This window comes from Stegastes partitus, unplaced genomic scaffold (genome assembly GCF_000690725.1).
Source record: "Stegastes partitus isolate 25-593 unplaced genomic scaffold, Stegastes_partitus-1.0.2 Scaffold3, whole genome shotgun sequence".
Taxonomy (NCBI): domain Eukaryota; kingdom Metazoa; phylum Chordata; class Actinopteri; family Pomacentridae; genus Stegastes; species Stegastes partitus.
The window spans coordinates 650,624-675,809 of record NW_007577734.1 but is presented as its reverse complement, the minus strand read 5'-3'; the positions used below and the strand labels follow the sequence as shown (position 1 = coordinate 675,809).

Below are 25,186 nucleotides of genomic sequence, written 5' to 3'. Positions count from 1 at the left end.
CAGGACACAGTATTGCTTTAACAGCTCTGGCTTTGGCGAGTCTTTGATTGGGTCTTTTACACCCAAAAGAAAAAGGAGGCCATCTTGGAGGACAAACAGGACAGTTCAGGGCAGGAAGGACGGTTCTCTGTCTTCCACTGGTCCTCACCAAATGACAAGTTTCAGCCGAGCTCGCCGTGTGCAGGTGTTGCTGGTTTGTCTCTTTTGACTGGTAGACGTTCAGACCTGGGTAGATTTGACTCGTCGGAGAGGCTTTCGTCCTTCAGGGTGGGCAGGGCAGGGCGGGGGGCATTCGATGGGCAGGTCTAGACTGCGCTGGTGAGGCAACGCCTTGAGGGGAGGAGCACATCGGGAGGGGCGGGGGATGGGATTGGCTGATGGTCATGTGATCTCAGAATACGGTAGCCCTGGAGTCTAAGAACAGCGAAAATGAGACAGAGAGGGAAGTAAGACTATTAAAAACATCAGAACAACTGGACTTGACTGAAACCATAAGAGACAGCAATTCACTGTAATGATTTCTAGAAAAGAGAACCACACGAAACTAAGATATCAGACACAAAGAAGCATTTAGGACAGATTAAGATTCAATGAGACAACAAAGTTTATAGTGAGGACAAGGGACAACAAGAGTCGTTTTCTCGTGAAAACAAGATAATTGATGTTTGTGTTTGCCCGCTCGTGCCCGGTCCAGGATGGAATCCCAGGTGTGTGGGACCTCCCACACACCTGGGATTCCATCCTCAGTCACCAGCGGGGCCACCATGACCGCTCTCGGCTTCTGTAGTGCCACAATTATTAGCACCCTTGATGTTAATACTTTGTACAACCCCCCTTTTGCCAACAATTCATTTGAGTTGAGTTGAAGGTTACATTTTCTACAATTTTCAGTGTGAGAGTATGCTTCTGCAATAAAAATTGAATTTATTTTAAGGATTTTAACACATCGTAACCAGGGGTGCCAATAATTATGGAGGGCGCTGTATCTGAACGTTCAGTAATGGAATCATTGAAACCCATTGGTTTCTGTCACAAAAAAACAATCGTGCATTTTGGTTCTTTCATAGATTTATTATATAGTAAGGGCATTTTATGAAATTTATCACAAATCTGCCAACTCAGTCGTTACCAAACAATTTCTTCACCAATATGTTTGTTAAGGTGTGTAATAACATGCCTTAAAATGTTGAAGTTCAACTCCCGTGGGAAACCCTGAAAAAAACCTTCTCAAGTTAGGGTACCGATAACCAATTGATGAAAAATCGATTTTTAAAAATCAGGCCTTCAGTAACTTATGAGGGGTCAAATCAGGGTTTTTTTCATGATTCTGAGTTGATTTTTAGCATTTATATTTCACCACAAACACTTCTTTGTTGAAAAAGGCCACACTCACTTTTACATTTACATTTACAGTAGCTTTTATTTCACATACTTATATAACACTCAGAGTTATTTCTCATTCATAGTGTCAGTTTCAAGAGTCATTGTCTATGTCTTCTTCAGACTCAACAACATCATGACTGCAGTTTCTACATGTAATGCCTTCACAGATTCCACAGGCCCAGATGCACGTGACAGCTCATGAACTTCAGTTGCTGCAAGAAGAATGACAATTACAGCTCATGAACTTCAGTTGTTGCAAGAAGAATGACAATTACAGCTCATGAACTCCAGTAGCTCCTCAGGAGTCATGGGGTCTAGTGTTGGAACTGGCTCATACCCATGCACACCTAATGTCTATCCATAGTCACTGGACTTCAGAGACATGCTCTGTAGAAGGATCCAGTCCCGGGTCTGCAGAGTGAATGCTGTGCAGCTGCACCCTCTGTTAGAGTCTCTGGTTTGAGAACATCCATCCATTATCTCACTAGGGTCGCAGGGGGCTGGAGCCTATCCCAGCTGACTCAGGGTGAAGACAGGTTCACCTGGATAGGTAACCAGTCTATCACAGGGCTACACTTAGAGACGGACAACCAAGCACGCACGGACAATTTAGAATCACCAATTAACATTAACATATTTCTGGACTGGTGGGGGAAGGCGGAGAATCCGGAGAGAACCCACGCTGCACGGGGAGAACATGGAGACTCCACACAGAAAGATCCCGGCTGTCCTCACCAGGAGGCAAATTGGCGACCTTCTGGCTGCAAGGCGACGGTGCTAACCACCGAGCCACCTTGCAGCCCTCCTTGAGAACAGGTTGTACCAAATTTCACCCAATGTAGTATCTGCGCCATGATAAATGTGCTGGACCAGCACATTACCAGCCTGAATCACTGGCTCTTTGGTGGCTTCTGTGTCAAGGAAGACGTCCATGTACTCATCCATGTCCCCTGCACAAAACATGTGCAGAAAACATGTGCAGGGGACATGGATGAGTCCATGGACATCTCCAGCTGCAAGAAGAATGGGGTCACATGTATCTGGGCCTGTGGAATCTGTAAAGGCATTACATGTAGAAACTGCAGTCATGATGTTGAGTCTGAAGAAGACATAGACAATGACTCTTGAAGCTTCTGACATTGTGAATGAGAAATAACTCTGTGTTATACACTGCTGAAAAAAAAGGGAACACCTAAACAACATAATGTAACTCCAAGTCAATCACACTTCTGTGAAATCAACCTGTCCAGTCAGGAAGCAACACTAATTTTGAATCACTTTCACCTGCTGTTGTGCAAATGGAACAAACAACAGGTGAAATGAGAGGCAGTTAGCAAGACAACTCCTATAAAGGAGTGGTTCTGCAGGTGGTGATCACAGACCATGTCTCTGTTCTCATCCTTTCTGGCTGATGTTTTGGTCACTTTTGCATTTTGTCAGTGCTTTCACCCCTAGAGGTAGCATGAGGCGTATCTACAACCCACACAAGCTGCTCAGGTAGTGCAGCCCATCCAGGATGGCACATCAATGCGAGCTGTGGCAAGAAGGTTTGCTGTGTCTCTCAGCACAGTGTCCAGAGCCTGGAGGAGATACGAGGAGACAGGCCAGTACACCAGGAGACGTGGAGGGGGCCGTAGGAGGGCAACAACCCAGCATCAGGACGCTACCTCCTCCATTGTGCAGGAGGACCAGGAGGAGCACTGCTAGAGCACTGCCAGAGCCCTGCAGAATGACTTCCAGCAGGCCACTAATATACATGTTTCTGCTCAAACTGTCAGAAACAGACTCCATGAGGGTGGTATGAGGGCCCCACGTCCACAAGTGGGGCTTGTGCTTACAGCCCAGCACCGTGCAGGGAGATTGGCATTTGCCAGAGAACACCAAGATTGGCAGATTGGCCACTGGCACCCTGTGCTCTTCATGGATGAGAGCAGGTTCACACTGAGTACATGTGACAGACGTGACAGAGTCTGGAGACACTGTGGAGAACGTTCTGCTGAATGCAACATCCTCCAGTATGACCGGTTTGGTGGTGGGTCAGTAATGGTGTGGGGAGGCATTTCTTTGGAGGGCCCACAGCCCTCCATGGGCTAGCCAGATGTACCCTGACTGACATTAGGTACCGGGATGAGATCCTCAGACCCATTGTGAGACCATATGCTGGTGCAGTGGACCCTGGGTTTCTTCTGATGCATGACAATGCTAGGCCTCATGTGGCTGAAGTGTGTCAGCAGTTCCTGATGATGAAGGCATTGATGCTATGGACTGGCCAGTCAGTTCTCCAGACCTGAATCTAACTGAGCACATCTGGGACATCATGTCTCGTTCCATCCACCAGCTCCACGTTGCACCACAGGAGTTGACTGATGTTTTAATCCAGGCGCCTCATGTACAAAGACTTCTGTGGATTTCATACTGAAACCTGGCGTATGCTTCAATCCTGAAAACTGCGTACGCACAAAAAAGTCCAGGGGCCTCATGTACAAAGCGTGTGTACGCACAAAAACTTGGCGCACGCACTTATCCACGCTCACGTTCAGATGTATCAAGAGTGAAATGAACGTGGAAATGTGCGGTCCTCCACGCCAACTTCTTGACTGGCGTTTGGTGTTTGCAATCAGATGAGCGGATATAAAAGTTTACATAAAATGGTGCAGAAGATACCGTTAACAACAGTGGCAGCTTTGGAGCTGTTGGAGGATATTGCCAATGGAGCAGTGCCAAGAGAACGGGTTTCCAGAGACCTCAGGACGACGACTGGATCATCAGCGCTTTACGTTCCCGAGGGCAATTTGCTTAGAACTGTGCGCGGAGCTGTGGCCATTATTGGAGCGCAACACGTCCAGGAGCCATGTCCTACCTGTGCCCATACAGGTGCTGACCACACTGGGCTTCCTGGCCACAGGGTCATTTCAGACGGAGCTGGCCGACCGACCGGGACTGTGCCAGTCGACAGTGAGCAGAGCCATGCCAGCTGTGTGGGTTGGAACCATCCGAATGTCAGCCAGATATATCAAATTCCCACACTACAGTTGAACAGGGCGACATAAAAGTGCAATTTGTAGCTACGGCTGGTTTTCCTGTTGTAATCGGAGCTGTCGACTGCACACACATTGCTATAGAGGCACCATCACAAGATGCATGTGTTTATGTAAACAGGAGGCATTTTTTATTAAATCAGTGTACAGATCATCTGTGATGCCCAAATACAATTAAGTACCGTTGTTGCGAGGCGGCCTTGATCAAAACACATTCTGACCGACAGTGTGGTTGAGAACAGGCTACAAGCTGGCACGGTGGTGGCTTCTCGGTGAGTAAGTCATTTAATTGTCCTAACATTAATTCCCCCGACATGCGTTGATGTGCGCCCCGGACGGCATCAGCAGCTGGCTGTTGTGGCGGACTGGAGGATCGGCTGACGCTGGGGAGGCTGGAGGAATCCTGTGGGTCTGTGATACGAGGCTGGGACTGCGTCTCACAGTCTTCTCCTGCCTCATTGTCTATCAAAAAATAATAAATTGAGTAATCTGACATGAGACAAAGTTTTGATTTCCTCTTTTATATCCTGGCATGATTACGCAAGAACCTGTATCTTGTTTGGCTGCGAGCAGATTATTATATGACCCGTGTAGTGAATAAATCTGTGAGTTACACCATATATATTGACCTTGGGGTGATCTGAGTGACCTACGTGTGCTCCCACCACCCCTGTGACAGCAACGTCACTCACAATAGTGGCGACTCTCTGCTCAAACATGGTGAGTTCATCCTTGTTACTGTTATCTGATCCTGCAGAGAGGGGAATCCCACCTGTCGGCCCTGTTTATACTAATTTGCATATTTAAATTGAGGGCGTGGAGAGGGAGGAGTCTGGTACTCCAACATGTGCGGTCAATTCCACGTTGAGTGGGATGTACAAAGGAAATGTGCTTGGATTCCGGCGTACGCTCACTTTCGTTCATCTGTATTTTTTTGTGCATGCGCAGTTTTCAGGATTGAAGCGTACGTTTCAGTATGAAATTCACGTAAGTCTTTGTACATGAGGCCCCAGATGAACGAAAGTGAGCGTACGCCTGAATCCAAGCACATTTCCTTTGTACATCTCACTCAGCGTGGAATTGACCGCACATGTTGGAGTACCAGACTCCTCTCTCTCCACACCCCCAATTTAAATATGCAAATGAGTATAAACAGGGCCGACAGGTGGGATTCCCCTCTCTGTATGATCAGATAACAGTGATAACTTTCAAACTGGATACAGGTGCAGACTGTAATGCAATGTCATTCAAATCATTTAAAGCACTGAATGTTAGAGGCAGACTTGGAGCGACTAAAGGTAAATTAGTTGCATATTTTGGGTAAAAGATAGCACCAGTGGGAAAGTCAACTCTAACATGTGAGTACAAAGGACAAAAACACAAGATTGAGTTTGAAATCACACAACAAGATGTTCCAGCAATACTGGGAGGAGCCACTTGTGTCAAGTTAGGCTTAGTTAAGAGAATGCATGATGTTGTAAAGGAAAATGACATTCTGAAAGACTATGATGATCTCTTTGATGGACTAGGATGTTTACCCGGTCAGCACCATATACAGATTGACCACACAGTAATGCCCACTGTGCATGCACCCAGAAGAGTCCCTGTAGCAATCAGAGAATGAGTAGTAGAGGAACTACAGCGAATGGAAAAATTGGGAGTGACAGCCAGGCAGACTGAGCCAACTGAGTGGGTCAATAGTATGGTAACAGTGGTCATGCCTAAGAAGATCCGTATCTGCATGGACCCAAAAGACATAAATCACGCTATTAAACGGGAGCACTATCCATCGCTCACTGTTGAGAAAGTAGTGTCTCGCATGCCAAATGCAAAATACTTTTCAGTACTAGATGCTAATCAGGGCTTCTGGCAGATAAAACTTGATGCTGAGAGCTCAAAGTTGTGCACGTTTAACACCCCCATAGGAAGATACAAATTCCTACGTTTGCCATTTGGGATTTCACCTGCACCAGAGGTATTCCAAAGGGCTGTTGCACAGATGATTGAAGGACTAGAAGGTGTGGTAAATATCATTGATGACTAGTGTGGGGAGACTCCATGGAAGAGCACGACCACAGACTGAAGAAGTTGTTGGACAGAGCCAGGGAATACAACCTGTAGCTCAACAAGACCAAGTGTGTTATAAGGACAAAGGAGATCAAATATATTGGACACAAACTCAGCAGCAGTGGACTGAGACCAGATGAGGAAAAGGTGAGAGCAGTGATACAGCTACCTCTACCAGAGAACAAGCAGGAACTGCAGAGGTTCATGGGAATGATCCAATATCTTGCCAAGTTCATGCCAAGCTTATCAGACATCAGTGCCCCTTTAAGAAAGCTGCTTGAAGGTGACACAGAGTGGCACTGGGAAGAAGAACAAAAGAAAAGTTTTGAACATCTTAAACAGCTGGTCACCAATGCTCCAACTTTGAAGTGTTATGATGTGAACAAACCAGTCACGCTGTCAGTTGATGCCAGTTCTGAAGGGATTGGTGTAGTTATTGGACAACCTCCAGCTTATGGGTCAAGGGCTCTCACAGACTGTCAGCACAGGTATGCGCAAATAGAAAAAGAGTTGCTTGCAATTGTTTATGGATGTGAAAAATTCCACCAGTGGAATGGAAAAAGCATTCATGTTGAGAGCGACCACAAGCCACTTGAGAGCATATTTAAAAAACCTTTACACCAAGCTCCTATGAGACTGCAAAGGATGCTACTGAGGCTGCAGAGATACAACCTGACAGCTACTTATCACCCAGGTAAAGAACTTCATATTGCAGACACATTAAGCCGAGCATACCTCAATGAGCAAAAGGAGGATCTGCTAGACAAAGAACTAGAGGTACACATGGTGACACCTCAGCTACCCATTTCAGAGGAAAAACTGCAGCAGTTCAGAAAAGCAACAGCAGAGGATCCTGAAATGCAACTCCTGAAAGAAATCACTTTCAAGGGATGGCCGAATGAGAAAAGTGCAGTGCCAAAGGAAATTCAGCCCTACTGGACATTCAGGGATGAGATCACATACACAGCTGGGCTGATGTTCAAAGCATCGAAGCTCATTGTTCCGGAGCAGCTAAGACAAGAGACGCTAAACAAAATCCACGAGTCACACTTAGGAATGGTTAAGTACAAAGAAAGAGCCAGAGACATTCTTTATTGGCCACACATGTCATCAAACATTGAGGAGGTGGTTTCTCAGTGTGCCATTTGCAATGAAAACCGTAACAGCAATGCAAGAGAGCCACTACTCCCACATCCCCTACCTGATCGACCATGGGAGAAAGTAGGGACCGATCTCTTTCATTACAAAGGATCTGCGTTTCTGCTATGTGTGGACTATTTCTCTAAGTTTCCAGAGATAATGAAGTTAAAGGACACTACCAGTAGCAGTGTCATAGGCGCACTGAAATCAGTGTTTGCAAGGCATGGTATTCCTGATGTTGTTATCTCAGATAATGGTCCACAGTATGCCAGCACTGAGTTCAGAGACTTTGCAGGAAGCTGGGAATTTAGGCACATTACATCTAGTCCTGGCTACACCCAATCAAATGGCCAGGCAGAAAGATCAGTACAGACTATAAAAAATCTGCTGAAAAAGTCTGAAGGTGAAAAGGGTGACCCCTATATTTCACTGTTGGAGTATCGCAATACACCACTGGATGGTGTTGGACTGTCACCAGCGCAGTTGCTTATGGGACGGCTGAAAGGAAAACTGCCAACATCCACCTCACTGCTTACTCCAGATGGAACTGTTCAGGTGCGCAGGAAGATGAAAGACAAGCAAGAGAAGCAAAAACTTTACTTTGACAGACAAACTAAGAGGCTGTCTGACCTGCAGGCAGGTGATAATGTCAGAATGCAAAGAGGGGAGACGTGGCAGCCAGCCGTAGTCCTGAAAAAACATGAACAACCACGATCTTATGTGGTTCGTACACTTGATGGAGGACTGTACAGGAGAAACAGGAAGCATCTGCTTAAAACAGAGGAGAGAACTTTTCAACCTACACAGGAACTTGATTCCAACCACAACACTGACTCAGTCGTGGAAGACATGGATACAGGAGTGGAATATGCAGACAAGACAGCTGAGCACTCAGTTGTTGACAAGACAGGGATACAGAATGAACACTCTGAAACGCTTTCACATCAAACCAGATCTGGTAGACATGTTTGGTTGCCGTCTAGATACAGAGACTGAGTTATATTCACATGACAATGAAACTGTTTTGTTAATGAGTCATGGTTTAAAATGTGTTGAAGTACATAAGAGACAGAACAGATATAAATTTGAAGCAGTTGCAGTGTTTGGTTTGGAATGGTTGGTGAATGTTTTTAAAAAAAAAAAAAAAAAAAGTGAAAAAAGGGGATGTAATGTATTAAGGTTAGTGCCTAACAGGCACCCGAAGTTGATGTATGTAAACACGCAGGTGTGTGATGTGTGTTGGGTATGTGCAGTATGCCGGAGCTGATGCAGCCAGTGCATGTAATGGTTCCAAGTAAAATGTGATGTTTCACATGCAAAGCAAGCCTCCTGACTCGCCAATATATAACAAGCACCTGTATGGGCACAGGTAGGACATGGCTCCTGGCCGTGTTGTGCTCCAGTAATGGCCGCAGTTCCGCACACAGTTCCAGGAGGATTGCCCTCGGGAACCTAAAGCGGCTGATGAGCCAGTCGGGTTTTCGGGGACCGAGATGATTTTTTGACTCAGGACGATCCTGAGCCAAAAAATTCTCTCGGTCTCCGAAAATGTGTTCTCTTCACACTGCTCCATTGGTAATATCCTCCAAAAGTGTCAAAGCTGCCATTGTTGTTAACGGTATCTTCTGCACTGTTTTACGCATACTTTTATATCCACTCATCTGATTGCAAACACCTGGGTGTGTTAGTTGTACATCGAAGTTTCTCTGATGTGCATATCACTTTGAGGAATGACCTTTTTTTCCCATTATTTTTTCCATTTTTTCATTCCCAGCATCACCTCTAAGTGTTGCCAACGGCTCAAAAGCAATAGAAATGTACGTACGCCAGTCAAGAATTTGACATGGAGGACCGACCACACATTTCCACGATTATTTCACTCTTGATACATCTGAACGTGAGCATGGAAAAGTGCATACGCCAAGTTTTTGTGCGTACGCACCCTTTGTACATGAGGCCCCTGGTCTGGGAGGAGATCCCTCCGGAGTACATCTGCTACCTCATTCCAAATCCAGGCCTCCATGGGGTAATAATTTTGATTTTCATTGACCATTTTTATGTTATTTGGTTCTCAACACATTCCACCATGTAATGAATAAAGATTTTCAACTGGAAAATTTCATTCATTGAGATCTAGGATGTGTTATTTTAGTGTTCCCTTTATTTTTTTTGAGCGGTGTATAAGTGTGTGAAATAAAAGCAACTGTGTATGTAAATGTAAATGTGAGTGTGGCCTTTTTCAACAATGGAGTGTTTGTGGTGAAATATAAATGCTAACAATCAACTCAGAACCATGAAAAAACCCTGATTTGACCCCTCATAAGTTACTTAAGGCCCGATTTTTTAAAAATCGATTTTTTGTCAATCGGTTATTGGTACCCTAACTTGAGCAGGGTTTTTTTTAAGGTTTCCCATGGGAGTTGAACTTCAACACTCGAAGGCATGTTATTACATACTTTTACAAACATATTGGTGAAGAAATTGTTTGGTAGTGATTTAGTTGGCAGATTTTGATATTTTTCCCTTACTATAATCAAATTTTCTTACTGGCATGACTTACATTCCCATGAGAAATGGACTACAGCTGGTGACTCTTCTGAGTCAATTTAAATTAACCCTAACCCTAACCCATATCATACACTCATTACACAAACACTACAGTGGGAAAGTCTGAGGACATCAGCACAGAAATGAAAAAGCAAATCTGAGAGAAAATTGGTCAGGAGGGTCAAGAGCCAACCAAGAATCACAAAAAAGCAGGTCTGCAATGAATTATAAGGTGCTGGAACACAGGTGTCAATTTTCACAGTCAAGTGTGTTTTACATCACCATGAGTTGAGCAGCTGCTGTGCAAGAAGGAAAATCTTTCTCCAGAAGCAGCATCTTAAGGCTCGACTGAAGTGTGCTGTTGATCACATGGACAAAGAAAAGCTGTTCTGGCAGGAAGTTCAGTGGTCAGATGAAACAAAAATAGAGCTATTTGGCCACAATGACCAGCAATATGTTTGGAGGAGAGAGCATAAGGCCCTTACCACCCCCTAGCTGGGTGTTCCAACAAGACAGTAACCCCAAACACACATCAAAAGTGGTAAACAAATGGTTAAATCAGGCTACAATTAATGTTTAAGACTGGTCTCCTCAAAGTCCTGAAATAAACCCCATCAAGAACCTGTGGGTTGTGATATAGAAACAAATCTATTCAGGATAGCCAACAACTTTTGCTGAACTGTACCAATTTTGCCAGGAGTTGTTAAAGATACAACCAGAAACTTGTCAGAAGCTTTTTGACGGTTACCAAGACACAAGCAAATATAATCATTGCTGTTTCTCTATTTTTTTAACAGCGCAGATTTTGTTGTATTTCCAGAAGGCCTATAATAAATCAAGAAAAAAATACCAAAATGCATGATTGTGTTTTATGACAAAGACAAATGGGTTTCAATAATTCCATCGTAGAAAATTCAGTCATTAGAAACTCAAGACAGCCATGATATGCTTCGTCTTAACATGTCTATTTAAACATTTGTTCATGACTGCATTATATTCTGTTGATTATTTTAATATTTCTATTCCCCACCCCTTACCTGGAGGCCACTTAACTTTTCGAGTGGACTCTCCACACGAGGCAGGCTGAGGAGAGGCAGCCCGACGGGGGGCTCTAGACGCTGTGGAGGTGGAGGAGTTGGCACCCCTATCTGTGTTGGCTGGAAATTGTTGATTACGCACGACACCTGATGGAGAGCAGACAAAAAGGGGGTAACAGAAAAAGGAAAGGAGAGACACGCTTCACTTCACAACACAGATGGATGAATTTATAGTGCATGAAATGCTCCAAGTGTGCATGGAAACAGTGAAGGGGGAGAGTGAGAGATAAAAGTAAGAGGGATAAAGAATGAATTATGGGAGGAGGCATGAAAAAAATCTATAGTCTTTGAGGCATGCCACAGGGAATATTTTTATGTTGAAGTTAACACTGATCCTAGAAGTTTTTCTGGAAAAATGATTTAAGCCAAGAGGTCTGAGACCGAATGATGCTATACGAATGTGCCACAATAAAGATTCAGCACAGTCCATGCTTTTGTGCATTCATAGGTATAAAAGTGTGTCCTGTATCACACAACTCCTTCTAGTCTTATTCATCAGTCGATGCTCCCACCATCTCTCCTGCACCCACATCACGCCAACACTGCTCTATCTTTGTATTCTTCCCTCATACAAATTTGACCCTTCCTTTCTCCCTTCATCATACCATCCTGTCCTACAAATGAAAAATGCAGTGGAACACATTCGGTCAAAGCTGACGTAATATCTGAACCTGACTTTACTATTGAAAAAGCACATATGCCACAGAAGGTACAATTTCCCAAAAAACAGCTTTTTAAAATTAGAAGTGACCATAAAATGGAGCTAAAAAAGCAAACTGCAGTGACAGAGGCAAAGCAAACAGGGGAGATAACTACAACTAGACTGTTCACTTGTTTGTTTTTCCTCAGCTGTTATCAGTAATTGAAAAAATATCTATTTTAATTAACCCACATAACAGTTTTTCCACACAACTCAATGAGGCAGTGGTTAGTTTCAGTCATGACAGAAAAACAGAACAAAACAAAAGAACAGTAACACTATTGCAGACAGTAACTGCTATCTCTGCTTTTGGCTCTTGTAAATTCAGCCAATTTGTCTTCCTTATGTACAGTCAGTGGTCAGCCTATGTGAGACTACCCAAACAGTAAAGCTGCGGGCGGATAGCTGAAGTGAAACTGAATACAAGCTCCATAAAGCTGAGGGAAGCTGCGGATTCAAATGAAATCCCATCCATCACCTCCTCCAACCTCCCTTCCCTCCTTCTCACCAGGAATGCAGCAATGGCTCCTCCCGTAACAAATCCAGCTAGGACGTCGTTCCAGTGGTTCCTGTGTTCGGTCACCCTCACCACCCCCACCAGCACAGCCAGAGACAGCAGCACCAGGCATAAGGTGGGCTTCGTCAGACGGGTCCCTTTGGTCCGGAACACCAGGGTCACGTACATCTGGAAGTGTGACATATGTTTATTCAAACATGCACATGAAATGGTATGTTATGTGTTCAGCGTGAGGTAAACCAGGTGTTGGATCATAGGCCCAGTCAGCCAGCTGAGATCACACAAACTGCACTAATAGCTTGAACAGCTTAATTAAGCCACATGAGACCATACTTTGCAGTAATTTTAGAGCAGCTGAGGGGTTTTACCAAAAGAGAAAAAAGCACTTTATTAACACCACCATGATTGGTTTAATACTTCTAAAATGAAAGGAACAAGGCAGTGTGATTAAAAAGAGAACAAAGGCTTATGATTTTTTTTCCCCCCAGTGGTGCTTAAATCTAAAATAATGTAAACTAAACGCAAAACCTTATTACTTTCCAGGCCTATAGTTGTGCACACCTTTTACCCTTGGAAATTACAAACTTTGCTGGATGTAAAACATAAATCAGACAAATGCCTGAAAAGTTGCAGAGGATTTGTGTTAAGACTGAGATGATAACCATCAGTGTAAACACTTTAAAGCAGATGTGTATCTCAGCAGGTCGATATGAGGTCAAAATGTCAGATTCTCAGGGGATGAAAGAACAGCAGTAAAATAATTGATATGACAAGTTGAGTAATGTGTATGTTTGTGTGTTTTTATTTGTGCACGTGCCTCTAAAGGTTGTTGAGAGTCTTGGCAGGCTGTACAGGGAAGGTTTATGTTATTTGTTTAATATGAGAGGGGGACAGACAGTTTTATTTGTTGTAGTAATTATCATTGATTACAAATTTAAATGTTTGTTTTTTCTCATGTAGATTGCACAGTTTCATGAACATGTGCTGGAAAACGACTGGGGAAAAAACAATAATAAAAAAATTAATAAAGTTCTGTTGCTTTAAAAAAAAAAAAAAAAGTATTTAATAGTACCTGACCTTATAAGGAATTGTTCCTTAATAACAGCTGTGAAGCAGGTAGCGGTCAGTTCAAAGACAGCACTTAGAACGTTCCTTCTTTTTAATAGAATGTTGTGTGATTTCAGTCCTCTTGTAATTTTAGGCTGCAGTATGGGTTGACAAGTTATACCTAAGGGGAATTTAATTTTTATAAATCATAGCTTATACAAATCCGCTTTCAGCCACTGATTAGGAAAACCCTTAGGCATGAGTTGTGTGTTGTGTTTTGACCAGCTAAAGGGATTTTAAAAAATATGACAACTTAGAAGGTATCCATGTAATTAATTCATGTAATGTGAATGACACTAACCATTACTAAATCACTCAGTCACAACTTATAAACCCCTTTATACTCTACTGTGTGCTAATTCTATTTTTACAGTTGGGTTTTTTTGTGTGTGTTTTTATTAGAGCCCAGCTGATTTATCAGCCAAATTAGGCCTATCACAGATATATTGGTATCAAAATCTATGTTATACAATATGAAAGTTAATTTAAAAGGATGTAACGCCAAAAAAAGAGGCTTGGCATCAGTAAAAAATGGTGTTATCATGTAGTTTATCCAGCAGAGAGCACTCTGACTCCATTGTTGGTCAAAATCTCAGTAGCACATACAGCAGGCAGAATACATATCATGGCTGAGCAGATGGTGGTGCAGAGTCTGGTGGTGTCTTCACCAACAAATTAGATTTGTGAAATACATTGATGGAAGATTAATAAGAAAAAACAAACCTATCATTTCATCTTTTCAGGATTACTGTCATGTCACTTGCACTTGTATCTGTTGGCTATGTTAGCAACGTAGCTAGTTAGCCATAGCTTGACAATAAAGTCTACGTACCAGATTAAAAGGTTAGCATGAAATCTAATTTAATAGTCTGCTGAGTGCTGACTTCATGCCACCTTGTCACCTAGTTGGTGAGATGCAATGCTGCAGTAAAAAATAAGTAATAAACAATGTCCTCATCATTTAGTCCCTTTGAAAACCTTCATGTTACTCATACTTTTGCTAACATGCTATATTACCTAGCTAGCAAGTAGCTTTCATAACTTCTCAGTTGAGTGGAAGCTAATGTGTTAGCATCTAAACCCACTCTCTTTATACAATATAAATTTAATAAGAGTCTTACTAATTCTAATATTACGTTATACATGAGTTGCTCAGGACTTGCAGTTTATTACGCCTTCCAAACAGAACAATTCCAGTGACTGCATTTACAAAAGTGAAAATTTAAAAGTTTGGTTTCGCATTACTCAGCAATAGCGAACCATTATTTGCTGTTGGTGACCGTTATTTCATAGCTGGCTTGGTATAGTAGAGACTACAATGTTTAGTGGAGAGAAGATCAGATGTTATTTTAGATTTTCCTAAATATCCTAATTCCAAAATCCATCATGAATATTAAGCTATTTAGAATAGAATATACTGTAAAATAGACAACTAGCTTGATTCCAGCTCATTTTACATTTTACTTATTTATTTGTATAAAGTATATTGTTATCAGAATTTTTCGTTTTCTGAGATATTATTGGCATTGGCCCCAAAATCTCCCCATGAGTTGGTCTCTTGCTATGGTTTCTGTGTTCTTTATTAAGTTTTGTGAAGCACTATATAACTTTATTTTGATAAATGCCATATAAAGAAAGAGTATTATCATCATTATTAGTAGTAGTATTAGTATTATGGCTTCACTAATTAAACAAAGCATCCACATACACAAGGTGTTCATATTTCATGTCTGAAGGTTTCCTACCACTGTGTATATAGCTGAATAAAAGCTGAGTGCTGCGTCTTTGGAGGGGAAGGATTTGCGAGCGGACACCACCAGGTATGGGTTCCCTGTGCAGGCTCGGCGGTCTGTGATGTACTGCAGTGGAGACTGGCAGCCCAGAGCTGTGTAGTTTGGCTTGCAGGCAGACAGGAAATGAGGTGTCTGGTTTCCTGTCACCACTTGACCGGCATTCGCAAAGATGGTGGTGGTGAATAGGCCAAAGGAGTAGACACCTGAGTGTAAAAGAGAGAGAGTAAATGAGAGGGATTGTACAGATATATACATGAATTTAAAGTCATTGATGGTGCAGAGTCAGAGACAAGCACTTAAACGGGAATCATATTGTTGTTGCTGACTGTTGTCTGTGTGAGAGCCAAAGGCCAGAAAGGCATAGCCTTTGCTTTTATGTTTTATGACTTCAATCTAGCATACAGACAAGTTGAAAAAGATCACAAAGCATCAACAGAACGGGACATGAAAAGAAGGCCAATGGAAATTGGCCCACAGGAGACCCATACTGAGGACAAGGGCTTTTCTTGTTTACGCTTCATACTGTATCACTGAGGCGTAGTGGTGAAAGTCTTAATGAGGCTTAGTCCCAGTGTACAGAGGCTCTATTAGTCAAAACTGAAGAAACTCTGATCTTTAGCACTATGACTGACCCAGAAAACGTACGATCCGACGGAGGAGAGGGTTGAAATAGCAGCAGTCAGCGGTCACTATGGTCTTCTCCTGAGCTCCTTCCGTCTTCACAAAGAAACTGGTCACTTCCCCAATCAGAATCTGAGACAAAAAGAAGAAGGAGAGAAACCACAAACATTTTTGTCAAACAGAAAGCTTAAACTGTGTGGTTAATGATTGATCAGCTTTACAGAATATTCTGTCAGTTAAATATGGTGCACAGTAAAATTATTCATGAGTGTTCCTCCCTCAGCCTTGCGATGATTAAAATTTCCCTCACCATTTGGCTGATTTTACGCTGCCTTAGTAAATCCCAACATTAACACCTCCCATTCTCTGTCATTAGTGGGAGTTTGTTGACCTCAATGTCTCACAGACCTTTTATCTCTCTATTTCACTTTTTTTTTCAGTACACACTTCACTGCAGCTCCATGAAATCATGACTGCAGTTTGATTTATAATGCAAGTTAATAACTGCAAAAATGAACATTGATTTTGCAAGATAACACGAATCAAAAACTATCTTAAACTATTTTCTTGAAATATTTGAAATATATTCGCTAATGTTTTAGCTCACCCTCATCACACCTCATAAAACCTCCATTATAATTTTACTGTTTCAGCCTCAAACCATTTCGAATGCCCATTTGAGGAGCACACACCCCAGACTTCTGGCAGCCATTTGAGAAACAGTTTTAGGAGTTTAAAATCAGCAGGACCTTGATCTCTTTTGACAAGGGAATAAATTGACTAAACACCACGCTACACATTCCTGGACACCATTACACTCTGCATACTGAACTTGTCTGATCAGGGAACCTCGGCTGACAGCAGTGTGGATAGATGTAGGTTACATGCTCATACAATATGCATGGCCCTGAGCCAGTACCGTGGGACGATACTAATGCACCAAAGCTCTCTGCCCTCGGTGTGACAGATGAAGGCTGAGGTTTACACCAGCGCTGATGTTACGGGCTAAGAACCCCCAATGGAAGGTTCAGTGAGCATTGTAGACTGTGTGTCAGCATAAATTAAGACATTGGAGTATGAAGCGATCTGAGTGCTGCGAAGCTATGCAACATCAATGCCACGTGTGGTAAGGGAAGAGGTTTGGGGTTTCTTAAAATGCTGTTACCAGAAAGGATGTTGATTCTGAAGCCTCATGCACACCCTCAAACTTTTGCATGCATTCAGAATGACACTTACCACAGAGTACTCAAGAGAGTGAGACTATTGATCACTTCGTTTACAAGGTTTCAGGCCTTCATCAAGCAAAATTCTGCAAAATAAATTTTGCCTGACAAAAGATTGAAAGAGTTCAAGATGTTTTATTTTGTTTGTATACAGTCACAGACAATTTTGCTATTCATTCTCTTTCCCAGCAGTCCTGATGTTTTTACCCTCACTTGCTGAGCTACTCATGGCAGCCATATGTTGATAGTACACCCTGAACTACACTGATTTGTTTGTTGTTGTAAAGGCTGTCAAAGAATTCCAACATTTGTGCTACAAGTAATACTAGTATACTTGACATCCCAGAAGCAGCATGTTTCAGGGACATTATGGAAAAACTGGGGCCCACGACAAACATGAAAAAAGCCACCAGCCACACAACACTGATTGAAATTTGAAGAGGATGTGCATTGGTGGTTTTCTTTTCAACAGGCCAGATTGCACAAACTCTACAGAGAGAAACCAAGTCTGTGTAATTTTTTTTGTTGTTGCAAACTTTCCATTTTGGCAAGGAAAAGTTAAATAATTGACAAAGAAAATTTTGATTCATTCGTCAGAAAATTGTGAGGGTTATGGAGCATGTTTTGCGTTTTGGCTTTCTCTGCCTCCTGTGTCTGTGTTTTTTGATGGGCGTGTGGTTTTTTCTGTGCAGGCTGGGCGGAGCCAAGTCGGAGAGGGACACTCTCACACTGACAGCTGTGGCTCATCAGCTCATCAGCGGAGTACCTCAAATACGAGTGTCTCACAGAACTCCAGTGCCAGATGATTGTGATGCATCCTTAGTGGTACAGTCAGGCCGCTTAGCTGCTACACTTTGTTGAGCCTCTAGCTAAGTTTGTGTTTTTCGAGTTTCGAGTAATTCGTGTTTTCTTAGTGTGCCTCCAGCGCCCCCCTTCGGCTCCAGCCTCCAGCGCTCCACTTGCCACACCAGCCTTATCGCCCACCGGCCTCACTACGGAATTCACAGCTACGAGCACCCTCACGAGAAGTACCCCTCTTCGAGCACCAACTCCGGGAAAAACCTCCATTGGGAAGGATTGACCACGAGCACCGTCCCCTGAGCACCGTTTCTGCACGCACCGTCCTCGGAATCCCCCTCCACGCCTCCCTCCCCAGCACAACCTCAGCGGCACTCCCCTCACGGATCTCAGCACGGACGACCCCCCCAACCCCCCGCACCCCCTCGACTGGCACTCCTGCACCAGATTCCTCCTCTTGGTGACCTCCACTCCCTCACCTTTATTAATAAACCTATTCTTTGTAACCTGTTTCTCCTGCCTCCCCTTTTCCTTCGGGTCCGCCCGTACGGCTACAGCACACGGGCCGTCAGAAAATGTCACGAAAGATAAGGTGCAGCTCCTGTTATCTTGGACCTGCTTCAAAATTTTTCTCACACACATTTGACTATGATGGTTCTGTGGTGTGTCAGCCATAAATCATTTTTCTTGGAGCTGTTGGAGGTTTAGTATCTTGCTGCAGGCACTTTGGCAGAGCTGGTGGGTGCCAAAAACGAGACAGCTGGATTATGTGTTGCACATATCTACCTCTAAGCGGCTTCAGAATCCCGTCACCCTCTGCCAGTGATGAAACGCTCTCACCCGAAGTACAACTGAAAGGTTAAAAGAATAACTTGATGAATGGTTGCCAGAGTTGAATGCGACCCAGGTTAATGTTTGGTTGTTGAAACTGCATGCTGGTACTGATAATAAAATGAAGAGTAGACTACAAATGTACACTTTTGCACTGACTTGACATGTGCTCTGGCAGATTTCACGTTGCCATGTTGATTTTGTTACGATCAAATATTTTATATTCATGTTTTAATCTGTTATTGTCTTAATCTCTTATTATCTTAAGGCATAATCAACATAACTTGTAAACAATTGCAGCATGAGAAAACGTAGGTAGAAACAGAATTTGTTGGCTTGTGTATATTTCTCTGGCACAAGCAGGTATCTGCAGGAGGGAGAAACTGAAGGTGCTCAACAGTTGGGTGCTGAGTGGCAAGTTTCTGCACCTACAAGATGGTGGAAGAAGGCCCAAGGACACGGAGGAACCAATGAGCTAGCTGCAACACATTCTGTGCACATGCTTATGTAATAGTATAAGTACACTGGATCAGGGAGAGGCAGTCAGTCAGACTTGGTGCCCTGACATTAACTCTGTTGGTGCTAGAGTGAGAGGCTTGATTCCCCCTATAAAGGGGGGCTTTCTTGAGCATAGCTTCAAACTTATGGTTGCTGCAGCCGTCAGATTTCCACAGAGGTTGTTGTAGTACTTTGGGCTACAAGAAATAAAAGCTGTAATCTATTGATTCTTTGAACTGGAGTTAGGTGTGGTATAAAATTGAATCAGAACTTATGGTTGTGGCAGAAACATCTGTAGAGAGGTGACTATATACTCAGGGTGCAAAATTCAAACCATCTTAAAAAGGAAGCATTTCTATGACAGAATATTATCTAGCCTAACTTTGGTATAAGACCGATGTGTGCTCTCAGTGTGTTTCATGTCAAAACAAAAGTATTCTTGGGTGTTACATGTGTGAAGTGAATGAGAACATGTGTCATGGGATTAGTTAGACTGCTTGACCCAAATGCAGAAACAACACTCGGGAGAGGTGGAATTAGAGAAATGAGGTTTATTGCAGAAACTGAACATGCAATGATGAGGTTGAAAAACAAAGCGGGGGTGGTACCGGTTATGAGCTGATGGTCCAGGCAGTTACACTGAAGCACGGAGGGAGGCACGAAGGGAAGCTCGGAAGAAAACTTGGATGGAAACACGGGAAAAAACTTGGGAGGGAGGCTTGAAGTGACCATGCTGGTTAACACTCAGGCCCAGAGTGCACGGTGACAAGTCCTCTTATCCACAGAGTGACGAGCCAAATGAATCGCAGGTGTGTAGACCACACACCTGCGGGGAATCAGTCACGGAAGGGTAAAGTTCCTCCAGGACGCCCTCTGGTGGACGCCTGGAGGAGAACATAAACACAGGGGCCCCACAAACCACCATTCCCTGACAACATGAAGATAAGGAGTGGGGGGAACAGCAGCCACTGATGAAAGATAGCAGCCAAAAAGGCAGAGAAGACATAAAGACTTCTAAATAGTGTTGTTGTCATTTGTTTGTGAAACCTAAAACCATCAAAGGCCAAATTTTCAGTTGCCATAATGGCTTCAGCAGCTGTCTGTGGAATCTAGATAAAACATGTGTTTTTGTTTTTATAACAACTCAAGGAAGTTTGCCGCTTGTGTGCTTCACAAGAAGGAAGATGCGTACAATCCAAGAGTTCTAAAGCTACTGTCAGCATAACCACAAAAAGGAAGCCATCTCTGCAGGGTGGCAGGATGTTTAACCAGCACGACTGCTGAAGCCACAGACCTTATAAACAATCATATGCACTGACTGGCTGCAGCACATTCACATACATACACAAAGGCCAAAATACAGTGATATGCAGTTAAAGTGTCTTTAAAGCATGGAAGATCTGCAAAATTTTAAACTTGAGAAAAATCTGGATAGGAGAGCTGCAGTCAGATATTTACAAAGATTCCTCTAATGTGGTGACATTTAGTTTGATTCTATTTATTACAGCAAATGAGATGTAAGACTTAAAAAAGACTTATGATTTGAGTGAACCACGAAAATGCTTGTTCTATTTTGACTAAATTTTGATGCTGTCTATTGTTAATTATTAAATTTCACCAATTATTGTCTTTATGGTAAGTCTGCACAGCTTCTCCAGGCAGCAAACAGGGATAGAAACAATATTACTCAGTGCATAATGATACAGATTTGCCATTCAAGCTTTAGAAGCGTCTGTCACGTACATTAGTCCATCTCTATCATTTGCTTTTGACAAACATTGACTACCTTGTCAGGTTGCACTGTGACAAAAACAATGTTTCGAAAAAAAGTGAACTTTCATGCTTCTCACATCATGTTCTCCTTGGAGCCGGAGCTTTTTGATGATTCCTTGAAGGCAACATCAAACCAAAGGAATCAAATTCAGAGAGACTGGAGGGTATGTAGGAAGAAAGACATTTGTGATGTGCATATCTGCAGATGTTGGTTAATAAAATGGAAGCTCCTGGTGTTGAAGGCATGTTGAAATATGCACTGAGAGTTTACATTTAAATGAATTATTCATTTCAGGTGTGACAGCAGTGCCGTTCATTGATTTAGATAGTGTATTCTGTCTTATAAAGCAGCAGCCACAGATAAGAACATCAGACACTCAATGGTCTTGTTACTTTTTCTCTGCCATGTTCTGTTTTTCACTGTGATGCAGAATGAAGGCTACATCCCTATTAGTGAAGTGGTTGCCATGTCCACTCCTTTATCATTCGCTCAGTTACTTTTTTCAGCTGCTCCCAAGCACTGTGTTCACATCGACATTCGATGTTGTTGGGCTCCCACTCAATTGTTACATTCTGCAATTCTAGCACAGCCGTGTATTCAAAAGTATCTCGTTTCAATACTAATCTTTTTTCGTACTGACTGCACTGAAAAGCTCCTTCTTGCTGCTTCACAGTGCATCCATTTTAGTCACAGTAAATGTTCGATGACAGAAATAAAATGAAGCAAATTTGCTTCACTCCAACAGCATGTAATTCAAAAGTCTCTGCTTGGTAATCAATATTCATGCAATAAATACACAGAATGCTAAAATATTTTTTTTCTTCACTTACAAGCTACTAATGCTAAGGCTTACAGTTATTTAACAGACTTCCATTGTGACTGGTTAATTTGAAGAAACACTCATAATCAATTTTCTACTAAGCAAATTGCCTAAATTCATGAAGTTCATGCATACCTCGACATGTCTGTGCCATTTTAATCAAGTGTAAGAGGCACTAAATCACATGCATGGAATATGCTTCCTATCCGTTTACTTTTCAACAAACATTTTACTAATGTGTCACTGGAATCTGAGTGGAGTCTGCATACACTCAGATATAGACCAACTGTATCTAGAGAAAGCATCACCTTCCTTGGAAGTTGTCCTTTTTCATTGTTTTTCAACATTGAATCATGGTCAATTTAATTTGGCTTATTTTTAAACAAACATTTGCAAAAAAAAAAAAAAAACTTAAAAAAAAAAAAGTAATGTCAGTTAATTAAAAATCTGAAATGTAAAATAAGTGATTGTGTAACCTCAATTTGAAGCATGGCAGTGGCAACATCATGATGTGAGGATGCTTCACAGCAGCAGGTGTGACAGGTTTGTAAGGGTAAAGGATAAACTGAATGCAGAAAATTATTGGGAAATCCTTGAAGAGAACCTGATGCAGTCTGTTTGAGAACTGCCACTTAGGAAAAGATTTATTTTCCAGCAACACAATGACTCAAAGCATGGTGTAGCCAAAGATACACAAAAATGGTCTATGGACATCTTTCAGCTCATGTTTTCATATCTTTACTGTTTTGTTTCAATCTCGTTACTCTTGTCGAAGCAAAGTTTCTAGAAGCAGTGGAGCTGTTTTTTTGTTTTTTTACCAGTAAAAGCTCAAATAAATGCTACCTGCTTGGCACCAAACAGCAGACACACAGTTAGCACCTGGCTGATGAACACAGTGGGGCATTGCGCTGATGAAAAGGCAGATATTTCCCACAGGAACTGGTGGAGACAGGGACACCAGTATCATTAAAAATGAATGCTAATGTTGCTACTAAATGTGTAAATAGGCAACTGTGTGCGAGCATGTTTGCCAACAACTTAGTTGGTAATATGCCCAAACTATGTTTACTACTTGTGCTGGCCCAAGGTAACCATAAGTATTCATTAATGCAGGTTAAATCTGTGTTCCATGCACTAATTTTCACAGGTATACATATATATTGCTTATTTCAATCATGCATATTTTAAAGCTTGAAACACTACACTGGGATCAGAAATTTTAGAGTCATACAACTGAACAGATGTGCTGTGTATGTCTTGTGACAAGAAATAGATGCAAAACTGAGGTTAAGCAAAATATATTTAAAACACAGTTTTTACTGTCATTTATAGTAATTACTGACATTTAGACTCTGGGTAATCACAGTGAACAGTTGGTTTGAAATCAAACACGACACCAATCAGCAGTGTGGCTCTCTGTCTGCCTGCTTTAATTCAGACCACAACTTCATGTCTGCTGAATGAAACTACAGAAATGTGTCCAAGCAGCAACACTTAATGCCTTTTAACACTTTGACAAGCAACTGCAATCCATAGATGCCATTACCTTTTTGACATCACTGTTTTCACACAAGCACAAGGGCACACATACAGAAAAATGCATGTGAACTAAAGGAAGCAAATTTATTTCAATTCACTAACATCAAACAACAGAACACCTGGCAGAGCAACACGAAACAAAGAGAGGCATGCCTGAAATACATAGGGTTGTATATTTCAGTAGAAATGAAAAAAAGGGCTAAAGGAAAGTGTTGGGGTTCTAGTAGTGTGTGGCAGTTTATTGCTTGTTTTTTTCTGCTGTATGTGCTGTGCATGTTTTTTCAGGCTGGGCGGAGCCATGGCTAAGGAGGACTCGCTCGTTAATTCACTGCACCTGTCTCCTGTTGCAATCAGCGCTGCTTTTAAGCCAGTTTCTTCCTGCACTGTCGCGCCAGACGATTCACTCTGCTTCGAGCAGTAGAGCAGTCAAAGAACTGTTTTTCTAGATCTCGAGTTGTTTGTTCCTGATTGTTAATCCTTGCCTCTCGTTTCCGTCGCTACCCCAGAGCCTCCACAGCCTAGTGGAGTTTCTCCTAACAGAATCGTCTGGCCACCATGGACCCAGCGACCCCTGACACCTTAAAGGAAGCAATCAGTTCTCAAGGGATTCTTCTCGGAAAGCATGAGCACATGTTGGTGAGAGTTATGGACTCACTTCCAGAACTATCTCACAGTGTGATGTAGCTGTCGGTCCAGATGAACCAGAGGTCTCTGCGCCGAGCCACAGCGCTAGCGCACCCCCCCCGGTGAGTAGCCCTTCTGTTCCCGTTGCACCTTCTCCTCTTTCCGAACCTCGGGTTCCCACACCAGAACCTTATTCTTGCTAAATTGTACGTCAGTATTTGATTTACAGCCAGCCCGTTACCCTAATGATAAAGCTAAAATAGCCTTTTGTGTTAATCTGTTGTGGGGAAGAGCGGTGCAGTGGGCCACTTCTCTGTGGAACGGACAATCTTCCCTCCTCAATTCGTTTAATGATTTTACTAGTGAATTAGTGAAGATTTTTGACCACCCCGTTAAAGGGAGTGAGGTGCTCAGTCTGCTCTTTGATCTTAAACAAGGCTCACAATCTGCAGCTGAGTTTTCTATCACTTTTCGTATTTTAGCGGCTGACTGAGTGGGATGAACCCGCATTTAAGACTTTGTTTGCTCAAAATTTGTCTGAGGAACTAAAAGATGAGTTGGCTTCCCGAGACGAGCCTACCTCTCTCGAGGAGTTAATCTCTTTATCCATAAAAACTGACAATAGTTTACATGCGAGAGAGAGTTGCACGGGTGCGGGGGGCTTCATTGGGCAAGGATTTGGCTTCCTTGTCCCTCTCTGAAGTTGGAGACGTCGCAGGAGGATGCCAGTTGCTCGCAGGCGGAACCCATGCAGCTGGGACGAGCTTGTTTAACTCAATCTGAACGCCAGCGATGTATGTGACAGAGACTGTCTGTACTGTGGACAACCAGGACATTACAACGCCCAGTGTATGGCGCCGTTAAACGGGGTGGCTCACCAGTGAGAGAGGGCGTCCTGGTGAGTAAAACTGATGTTGGTTCTAGCCCTCATTCTCGCGCATCTTTTCCTGCCAATTTGAGCTTTAATAATGGTTCCCTACCCCTGTGTCATGTCTCGTACCAGGTGTTAGGTTTTATTTGGTTTTTTGTCTTATATTTGTGTTGTCTCGTGGCTTTTATTTTGAAACCT

General features: G+C 42.7%; 1 protein-coding gene across 1 annotated transcript in view; it reads right to left on the bottom strand.

Annotated features, from left to right (window-relative positions):
• Positions 1-305: 305 nt before the first annotated feature.
• Positions 306-25,186, bottom strand: part of LOC103353592 (lipid phosphate phosphatase-related protein type 5-like) — a 64,940-nt gene continuing 40,059 nt past the window's right edge. The window contains exons 2-6 of the mRNA XM_008276649.1: positions 16,022-16,142; positions 15,342-15,592; positions 12,481-12,657; positions 11,229-11,359; positions 306-414 (exon numbers count right to left, since the gene is read on the bottom strand). Of these exons, the coding sequence (XP_008274871.1) occupies positions 306-414; positions 11,229-11,359; positions 12,481-12,657; positions 15,342-15,592; positions 16,022-16,142 (789 nt within the window). The remainder of the gene's footprint in view (positions 415-11,228; positions 11,360-12,480; positions 12,658-15,341; positions 15,593-16,021; positions 16,143-25,186) is intronic.